The sequence below is a fragment of the Monodelphis domestica genome, chromosome 4 (genome assembly GCF_027887165.1).
Source record: "Monodelphis domestica isolate mMonDom1 chromosome 4, mMonDom1.pri, whole genome shotgun sequence".
Taxonomy (NCBI): Eukaryota; Metazoa; Chordata; class Mammalia; order Didelphimorphia; family Didelphidae; genus Monodelphis; species Monodelphis domestica.
Window position 1 is genome coordinate 344,654,773 of NC_077230.1, and position 10,718 is coordinate 344,665,490.

Below are 10,718 nucleotides of genomic sequence, written 5' to 3' on the forward strand. Positions count from 1 at the left end.
ATTTAATCAGTTTCTGATTGTCCTATCATTTAGACCCTAGCACTCCCTGCCCCATTTTACCCAGGAGAAAAAATTAAACCCAAGACTTCAGAAGCATTGTAATGGCAGCAAGTATGGAGGATAGTAATAAAGGTGAGGATCATGTCAGTGGAGAAGGTGTTGCTGGAGAAGATAACACTGACCATAATGAAAGCATGGGTGAAGACGCCCATTCATTCAAGACAGGACACTCAGAACTCATCTGTCTGGCTTCAGTGTTTCCTTTCTTCTGTCCTGATTATGAAATCTGTTTACAAATATCTGTATACCAGCCTCACACCATCCGCCCACCCCATAGGAGGCTGGAAGGACGATCAGATTCAACCAGAGGTATTTTTAACTTGGCTCCCTTCCTTCCTTCCTTCTTTCCATTTTCAGCCTCTTGTGTCTGGCGGAGCCCCGCGCCACCCGGGGGAAAGGTGAAGATGAGGAGATAGAGACAGAATGTAACTGACAGTGTTTCCAGGGCAGACGCAAGGCATAGCCACAGGGAGGAGACGGCGACAGCCACTTTGATGGAAACTTCAGAGCTTGGATGTGGCGGGTTTGTTTTTTTTTTTAACTTTAAAACTTTCCTTATAAAATTGGCGCTTTCAGGAAAAGTGGTATATCTTACTGTATTGGGGAAAGGATAAGAGATGAGAGAGAGAGAGACAGACAGAGAGAGAGAAGGAGACAGAGAGAGAGAGAGACACAGAGAGAGAGACAGAGAGAGAGAGAAGAGAGAGAGAGAGAGAGAGGGAGGGAGGAAGAGGCGGGAGAGAGATGGAGGGAGGGAGAGAGGGAGAGGGAAGGAGGGAAGGAGAAATGGAGAGAGGAAGGGAGAAGGAGAGAATTTACTCTAGGTGGACCAACTCAGCTATTGAGTGGTGATCTAAAATACATGTATGTACACATATATGTATGTCTACACATGCACATTTACATCTGTTCTCCAGTCTCTGTCATTGGCTAACATCTTCTTTCTCTATATTGTGTTGTTAAACTGGGGTTTATGGATCCCCCAAAGGATTTGTGGATCGATTTCAGGATCTGGAATTTGGGTTTTTAGAAAGATGTTTTGATTTTTTATTTAATTGGCTTTCTTTGTAACTCAGATCAGGGCAGAGGGTAATCTAGTAATGGAGAGTAAGAAGCATGGCTAAGCCTTCTAATTTCATAGGAATTGGTCCATAGGCTTCCCAAGACTTCCAGAGGTGTTTATGACACAAAAAAGATTAAGAATCCCTCTTAAAGGGGAGCTGGGTAGCCCAGTGGATTGAGAGCCAGGTCTAGAGACAGGTGGTCCTAGCTTCAAACCTGGGCTCAGACACTTCCCAGCTGTGTGACCCTGGGCAAAGTCACTTAACCCCCATTGCCTAGCCTTTACCATTCTTCTGCCTTGAAGCCAAAGGCAGAAGGTAAGGGTTTAAAAAAAAAAAAAAGAATCCCTCGATCCCTCTGCTTTTTTTTTTTTTTTGGCCCTACCAGAGCTTTTATTTCAATGTAAACCATGTAAACATGAGCTCAAGTGGATGATTCAGTGGATGGAGAGTTGTTCGTAGAGTCAGGAAGCCCTGAGTTAAAATTCACTTTTAGATACTTACTAGTTGTGTGTGATACTGGGCAAGTCACAGAACTTTCTCTTTGTATAATAATCTGGAAAATGGGGATAATAATGATATCTTGCCCCTGAGAGTTGTTGTGAAGATCAAACAAAATAATATTTATAAGTACCTTGCAAATCTTAAAGCATAATCGAAAGCATGAAAGAGACCTATCTATATAGATCTCTGTTTGTCTCTCTGTCTCTGTCTCTGATTCTCTATCTATCTGTCTATCTCTTCCCTTGAATACTAACCTGTCTCTCAAGATCCAGAGCTCTGGACCTGGAGCTAGGAAGACTAATCTTTCTGAGTTCAAATATGGCCTTAGACACTTACTAGCTGTGGGACTCTGGGCAAGTCATTTAACTATGTCTGCCTCAGTTTCCTCATGTGTAAGATGAACTGGAGAAGGAAAAGGCAAACCACTCCAGATATGACTTTAAAATGATGAACAACAAAGAACCTATCTAAAGCTAAGCTTATCTCTCCCCCAAACCTTCCCCATGCCTTGCATACTTCCCCTCCCTCTGCATCACTACCCTCTTAGAATCTTTAGTTTCCTTTTAGAATCAGCACAGCTGCCATCTTCTCTAATAAGCTTTTCCTGAATCTCTTCTCTACCCCTCCTCAAGCTATATTGTATTCACTTATCTGTTTGTGTGTTGTATCATGCTTCTCCTCACTCACACCTAGGGAAAATGTAAGTCCCTTAAGAAGGTAACATGTCTTCCTTCCTTCCTTCCTTCCTTCCTTCCTTCCTTCCTTCCTTCCTTCCTTCCTTCCTTCCTTCCTTCCTTCCTTCCTTGCTTCCTTGCTTCCTTCCTTTCTTTCTTCCTTTCTTTCTTTCTTCCTTTCTTTCTTTCTTTCTTTCTTTCTTTCTTTCTTTCTTTCTTTCTTTCTTTCTTTCTTTCTTTCTTTCTTTCTTTCTTTCTTTCTTTCTTTCTTTCTTTCTTTCTTTCTTTCTTTCTTTCTTTCTTTCTTTCTTTCTTTCTTTCTTTCTTTCTTTCTTTCTTTCTTTCTTTCTTTCTTTCTTTCTTTCTTTCTTTCTTTCTTTCTTTCTTTCTTTTCTTTCTTTCTTTCTTTCTTTCTTTCTTTCTTTCTTTCTTTTTCATCAATAAATGTAAATATTCTGGGAGCAGCTGGGTGGCTCAGTGGATAGAATGCCAGGCCTGGAGACAGGAGGTCCTGGGTTCAAATATGACCTCAGATACTTCCTAACTGTGTGACCTTGGGCAAGTCACTTAACAACCATTGCCTAGCCCCTACTGCCCTTCTGCCTTGGAACCAATAGTATTGATTCTTCTAACCCTGTTCTCAATGTATGTTATGAATATAAGCATACTCATGTATGCATGTGCTTTTGGATGTGCTCTTTATGTAAGAACAACACATGGGAAAACTCTAAGATCTAGAACTAGTACACAATGGAATTGCTGCCTCTAGAGATAGGGGGCTTCTTAATATTGGGTGTCCTAAGATCTAAAGCATGAAGGGACCTTAGAGATCACTTGGTGTTCAACTTCCTTATTTAGAGATGTGGAAACTGAGTCCCAGAGAGGAGCAGTGACTTGCCAGAAGTCCCTCACATTTTAGTAACAGATCTGGAAGGTGAACCCAGACCCCTGGGTTCAGAGAGAGTTCTTCTTCAATGCTACACTGTCTAGTCAAGACTAGAACTTGGTTCTCTGAGTGTCCAGGCCAATGCTCTGTCCATTATATCCTGCTATATTCTTGGACCCTGATTCAGGCATATTCCACTTGGTTACTTACATGCTAGTTGTGTAACTATGGGAATCAATTCATGTCACTATTTCTCAGTTGCCTTCTCTGTCTAATGGAGATAATAATCCTAGTCCTGCCTCCCCCACAGGGTTGTTATGAAGTTCTGGGAGATATCATGGATGTAAAAGCTACCTTATAAACCATAAAAGTCTGCCTTCAAATTAGTCAGGGAATCTAGGTAGCCCAGTGGATAGAAGGCTGAGTTTGGAGTCAGAAAGATTCATCTTCCTGAGTTCAAATTTGGCCTTAGATACTTCCTAGCTGTGTGACCATGGACAAGTCACTGAATTCTATTTGCCTCAGTTTCCTCATCTATAAAATGAGCTAAAAAAAGAGAATGGCAAGCAAGTCTAGTACTACTGCCAAGAAAACTCCAACTGGGGTCATGAAGAGTCAGACACAATTGAAAAAACATTGAATAATAAGTTAGTTAGTTATTGCTATTATTATTGTTATAAGAAAGGAGCCAGGATGACATTTGCCCCACTCCTATTTACTCTCAAATCAACAAACCTCAGGGGGCTCCTCCCTTCTCCTCTGGCAATAGATGCTTATTATTGTTTGTCTGACAGAACTAATCCCCAGGGTGTGAGAGAGGATTGAGCCCCAACAGTCTGGAAGATGCATTGGTCCCTCTTGGGAGAGGTAGGGTTGGAGAGAGAAATGAGGAGAGCTAAATTCTCTGTTAAAAGGGAGCAAGGGATCTTCCAGAACAAAATTCTTTCCCACCCTACTTCTCAGATCAGTGCTGGCAGTACTTATTCAGTCTTATGGGGAGGGCAGGTTCCCCAGAAAAGGCAGGTGAGTAGAAGATATGATACAAAGAATTTTAGATTCCCAGGATCTCAGAATCTGAAAGTGTGGTAGGAGACCAAAACAGAGAGGTGGGAAAGGTGATGGTCTTATCCTGGCTTCTTGGCTCTGAGCTCTGGTGGGGGAAAGAAGGAGGGCATTCAAGATCAGGCAGTTGGGTGCTTTGGGAATCATAGAGGTGACATGACATGGGATGTCAGAAGAATGAAGGGCAAGAAGCCAAGAAATCAGGATGATGGGGGGACAAGAGGCCAAGGTTGGGTATGTGTGAAGAGTGGAATGCTGAGAAGGTAGGAAATAGTTCATTTTAGTGGGTAAACTAAGACATCAAAGGATCTAGGAGCCAAAAATATTGGTTTAGGGAGCAGGATGAAGCAAGAGTAGAGACCCTCCCCTGGTTTGTGATGACCTTGGGAAATTCCAAAAGCTCATTTGTCTAGAATACCATTTACAAATCATTCCCCTCTCAACACTTCCATGATATTGTATTTCTATTCCTCTTTAACAGCTGGGAAACAGAGTCTTAGAGAGGCTAAGTGAATTTCCTCAGGTCAAAATTAGTAAGTGTTGGAGTTAGGATTACAACCCAGGATTCTCTTGACTCCAGTCTTCTTTGCCAGTTCTCTCCATCTCCTTCTTCTTCCATAAAATGAAGTAACTAAATGAGATGCTCTCCATGGCCTCTTCCAGCTCTAACATGTGAAACTTTCTGTGTTCTCAAGGTCATTTCCTTTCTATAATTCTCTGATTCTCTTACTGGGGCTAAGGAGAAAATCTGCTTGGATCCATCTAGTCTATGGTCATTGGAGGTAAGGGCAGATTGGAAAGGGAGAGAAGGACATGCAGAATCAAAAATTTATTGCTGGAAGGAAGCCTATGGCTATCTAGTCCAATCCCTTTATTTTAAAGACAAGAGAGGCAGTTAAGGACCACAGTAGATAGACTATCAGGTCTCTAATCAGAGAACCTGGGTTCAAATCTGGCCTCAGACACTTCCTAGCTCTGTGTTCCGAGGCAAGTCACTCTTGCTATTCTTCTGCATTAGAAGTGATACTATGACAGAAGGTAAAGGTTTTAAAAAAAATAAAGATGAGAATGAGGCACTGAAGGGGAAAAGGCCCGCGGAATAAATCGGATTCATGCCAGGATTTTCCAGTTATAGGATCCATTTGGATTCTTTGGTTCCAGAGCCAATATTCTTTCTAGTATGATACATTGCCTTTCTACTGAGTTTATTTGACCAAGGAAAGAAAAGTCTGAGGAAAGGGAATGAATTATCTTTAGTGCTAATAATTAACATTCTATTTCTTGCTCTGCTACTAACTTCTTGTGAGACCTGACACCCGTCACTTTCCTTATTTGGATTTCAATTTTCTATTTTGTAAAACAAGGAGATTTGATCATAAAGACTTTAAGGTTCCCTCCATCTTGAGAATCTATATTCTTTTTAATCTAGAGAGAGAACCCCCCCCCCCAATTTCAGATGTCCAAAGGAAGAATGGTAGATGCTTCCAAGATATAGTGTGATACATCATAAAATTCTATTGGGAAGTAAGTTCAGAGAGTATAAGGGTGCAGTCTCCTTACCATATATCTCTATAACAACTTTGATAATAGGTCATCCAATCTCTGAATACACAATAACAAGCAATTCAACTGCACTTTGAGGCAGGCCATTCCAACCAATGTGAGACAGCTCTTTTATTTCTGCCTCCAGTTTCATCTTTTGTACATGGACATTTAACATTGGGAATCACTGATGAGTCACCTCACAGTAGCATTAGTCTTTAGATACCCCTGCTTTTCCCCCTTTGGAATAATTTTTTTCCTGTGTCACTCAAATTTTATCCTTGAATGCTGCTTAGTTCTCTTGCACCCATTTCTTTTATAACTTCTCAGATCCTAAGATTCCACCCTTCCTTTCTTTGAAATAAATTCTCCTAAAGTTTACTAGAGTACAAGTTTTTCTTCACCTGGATTTCCTCTCCTTAATCTATCAAGAGCTCTAAGATGGCATGATTATTTCCTTCTGGAATCCCTATAATATTAGGATAAGAATAAATTTCAGTTAAGCAAGGTTTATAAATGTTTTTTCTCCTACCTATGAGAAATGAAATGGTGATTAAGAAAAATTAAAAATTTATCAGATGCTCTGATTTTAGTAGAAAGAAAAGAAAAAAATCTGCAGAATATGTCTGGATGACTAAGATTTCTAATCACTACAATATCTGAACTGGGTCAACTTTGTAATTTGCTTTAGAACTTTATCATTCATTTCTTCCATCTGCCCAGGGGATTTGTAGTGTACTTTCACTATAATAATCCTTCTGTACTGTTTCCTTTGATTCCAACACACTCTCCACTATGTTTTCTTATTTAGGTTCATGGATTTCCACAGAAGTAAATACTTTTTCTGACATAAACTTCTATTCCACTCCCCTTTTATTTGACCTCTTCTTTACGAATAGTTGTACTCTTTAAAAATTATGTTGCAGCCATGAATACTTTTGGTGAATATTATAAATGTAAGAAACTAAAATATTTCTGATGAGAGGGAAAGTATAAATGTTTGAAAAAGTCAGGGATAAAAATATAAAGACACAATTGTTTCTGGACCTTAGATAGCAGAAAAACTACATATATATGTATGTATACAGTATTAATATATACATATATGTTTGTATGTACACATATATAATTTTAAAAAATTATACATCTACTTATTGCATTTCTATATGCTGTAGTTTTACAGTTAAGGTAGATAAAGAATTAAGATGGTTAGGGCTAGAGTGAACAAGGACTAGTTGAGACCTAAGATTATAAAGAACTTAGAAAAATTCACATATTTGCTATATGACTTCATGATTCCATAGCCATAATAGAAGAGTTTAGAAGCAGCATCTGCTTTCTGGAAAATGAGTATGTGGACAATGATTATGTGTATCTCCCTTTGGGCAATGAGATAAGAATGTACTAGAAAGCCAAGCCTAGAGTTTGTTTCTATAAGAGCTAACATATTTCTAGTTCTTTCCATTTCCAGATGTTCCTGTGGCCCATCTCCATGACACTGAATTTCATCCCAACATGGATACAAAAGCCTGCAACAGTTCAGATGGTTCCCCCATCTTCTTTTATCTGATGGGCATCCCTTCCCTCCCAAAGTCCCTTTTCCTCCCTGTCTTCTTCATCTTCCTTATCCTGTATCTCCTTGTCATCATTGGCAACTTCCTGCTCTTGGTGGCTGTGGTGGTTGACTCCAAGCTTCACAAGCCCATGTACTTCTTCCTGACCAATCTCTCAGCCCTGGACATCCTCTTTACCACAACCACAATCCCCAGAATGCTCTCCCTTTTTTTGCTAGGGGATCGCATCCTTTCCTTCCCAGCTTGCTTCCTGCAAATGTACTTCTTCCATAGCTTTTCTTGCACTGAGGCCTTTATACTGGTGGTCATGGCCTATGACCGCTATGAAGCTATCTGTCACCCATTGCACTATACAGTCCGCATGACTCCACAGGTCAATGTCAAGCTGGCAGCAAGTGCCTGGTTGGCAGCCCTCCTGCTGCCTATCCCAGCTGTGGTCCAGTCATCCCAGATGGCCTTTGGTACCCTGGTCCAGGTCTTGCACTGTTTCTGTGACCATCTGGCAGTGGTTCAGGCCTCTTGCTCAGACCCCAACTTCCAGACGTTCCTGGGTTTCTGCTGTGCCATGGCTGTCTCCTTCACACCCCTGCTACTGGTGGTCCTATCCTATGCTCGAATCCTTATCTCCATCCTGAAGATCAGCTCAAAGGAGGGTCGGGCAAAGGCCTTCTCCACATGCACATCTCATCTCCTTGTTGTTGGTACCTACTACACATCTATTGCTGTGTCCTATGTGGCCTACAGGGCTGACCTTCCTGTAGACTTCCACATAATGGGGAATGTGGTATATGCCATCCTCACACCTGTGGTGAACCCCCTCATCTATACCCTGAGGAACAAGGATGTCAAAGCAGCCATCACCAAATTCATGATTCCTTGAAAGAGAAGATGATGAGCTTCCTATTAACTATAGCCATCTATTTCTTCTCCACGCCACCCACCACCCCCATTTATTTATCACCAAGGAGAACAATCACACCTGGCTGACAAGTGGAGGCAATCACCTGTCCCCCTGGGTGTCAGTTTTCTCCCAAAGTTGCAACACATCTACCTCTTGCCTTTGCAATTCTAGTGATGTAAAATTGACGGAATAAAATAGCATTTTGTATGGTGATCCACATGCAGACCAAAATCATAAGCTTCTTTGAGTAACTTAGACACCTTGTGTTAAAAGGGACCTCAGAAATCATCCACTATGCAACCTTTTCCCAAATTAGGAATCACCAAGATAGGATACAACCACCAGGCCCATCCCTCTAAATCAACCCCTTCAGAGTATCTTCTAGTCTCTGCTTGAATGCTTCCATTGTTAAGAAGCTCTCTTCCTATTGAGACAATTCATTTCATTGTTGAATAGCCCCGATTATCACAAAAGTCTTCCTTGTACTACCCTCAACTCACAAGTCCCCAGTTCACAAGTTAGGATCTTAGAGATCACCTGTATGATACAGGGGTTCTTAATCTGGGGTGGGATTCAGGAATTTGAATAGGAAAAATGCATCTTTATTTTTCTGGACCCCTAATTGAAGTATAGCATTTCCTTCAACATTGAATATTGCCAATAAATCTGATTCTGAGAAAAGGTGCATTGGCTTTCCCAGACTGCCAAATTGACACAGAAAAGTTACTCTGGTCTAGCCCAATGCTATTAACCCCATATAAGGTAATGTGGTATAGGGAAAAGTGTGCAGGGCTTGGTGTTAGAAAATCTAAAATCAAATCCTGGATCTGAAGAAGAATGATGAAGCTTGCTACCCACCCCTTGATGGTGAAATGATAAATTCAAAATGCAGAATGAGACATCCATTTTTGGACAAGGCCAATGCAGGAATTATTGTGTTTGAAGATGTATATTTTTTACAAGGGTTTTTTTGTTCTCTCCTTTTTCTGTGTGATGGGAGGGGGAGTCTTCAGGATGAGGAAACAAATGCTTGTTAATTGAAAGGTATCAAATGAGGGTAGCTAGGTAGCTCAGTAGATAGAGCACCAGACCTGAAGATGGGAGGTCTTGGTTTCCAATCTGGCCTCCGACACTTCCTATCTGTGTCACCCTGGGGAAATCACTTAACTCCAGTTGCCTAGACCTTACCATTCTTCTACTTTGGAATGAATACTTAAGTGTTGAGTCTAAGGCAGAAGATAAGGGAAGGAAAGAAGGAAGGAAGGCAGGCAGGCAGGAAGGAAGGCAAGAAGGAAGGAAGGAAGGGAGAAGAAAGGGAGGGGAGGAAGGAAGGAAGGAAGGCAAGAAGGAAGGAAGGAAGGGAGGGAGGGAGGGAGGGAGGAGAAGCAAGGAAAGAAAGAAAGAAAGAAAGAAAGAAAGAAAGAAAGAAAGAAAGAAAGAAAGAAAGAAAGAAAGAAAGAAGAAGAAAGAAAAAAGAGAAAGAAAGGAAAGGAAAGGAAAGGAAAGGAAAGGAAAGGAAAGGAAAGGAAAGGAAAGGAAAGGAAAGGAAAGGAAAGGAAAGGAAAGGAAAGGAAAGGAAAGGAAAGGAAAGGAAAGGAAAGGAAAGGAAAGGAAAGGAAAGGAAAGGAAGGGAAGGGAAGGGAAGGGAAGGGAAGGGAAGGGAAGGGAAGGGAAGGGAAGGGAAGGGAAGGGAAGGGAAGGGAAGGGAAGGGAAGGGAAGGGAAGGGAAGGGAAGGGAAGGGAAGGGAAGGGAAGGGAAGGGAAGGGAAGGGAAGGGAAGGGAAGGGAAGGGAAGGGAAGGGAAGGGAAGGGAAGGGAAGGGAAGGGAAGGGAAGGGAAGGGAAGGGAAGGGAAGGGAAGGGAAGGGAAGGGAAGGGAAGGGAAGGGAAGGGAAGGGAAAGGAAAGGGAAGGGAAGGAAAGGAAAGGAAAGGAAAGGAAAGGAAAGGAAAGGAAAGGAAAGGAAAGGAAAGGAAAGGAAAGGAAAGGAAAGGAAAGGAAAGGAAAGGAAAGGAAAGGAAAGGAAAGGAAAGGAAAGGAAAGGAAAGGAAAGGAAAGGAAAGGAAAGGAAAGGAAGATTAAGTCCCAACATATACAGTCTCAAGCAAGTCATTATTTCTTGGCTGGCCTCAATTTCCTTATCTATAAAATGGGTAAAATAACACTTATATGCCATGCCTCAGTGTGCTACTGTGTGGAAAGCACTTTTTAAAATGTTGACTGCCATAGAAGTATGAGCTATTGTTTACAAATGGTGAAATTGAGGGGAAGATATTTGCTCAAGATCACACAGTAAATGTTGTACTGAGATCTGAACTCAGGTCATCTGGTTCTTTCCATCACATCCCAGAGGCTATCAACTTCTGATTGCCTGTTATCAAAAGTGCAGAATGCAGCACACTAGGATGACAAGCAGGGTTATAAGAGTCTAGGTTTGGAACACAAGGACATCAGAA

General features: G+C 41.4%; 1 protein-coding gene across 1 annotated transcript; it reads left to right on the forward strand.

Annotated features, from left to right (window-relative positions):
- Positions 1-460: 460 nt before the first annotated feature.
- On the forward strand, positions 461-8,495 carry LOC100617175 (olfactory receptor 2AT4-like). Its single transcript, XM_003340957.3, has 2 exons — positions 461-583; positions 7,261-8,495. The coding sequence occupies exon 2, from the start codon at positions 7,305-7,307 to the stop codon at positions 8,241-8,243; it is 939 nt and encodes a 312-aa protein (XP_003341005.2). The 5' UTR covers positions 461-583; positions 7,261-7,304; the 3' UTR covers positions 8,244-8,495.
- The last annotated feature ends 2,223 nt before the right edge of the window (positions 8,496-10,718 follow it).

Bases quoted from the DNA above. Each gene is read 5' to 3' on its own strand.
- LOC100617175 (XM_003340957.3), top strand. From the start codon at position 7,305: ATGGATACAAAAGCCTGCAACAGTTCAGATGGTTCCCCCATCTTCTTT.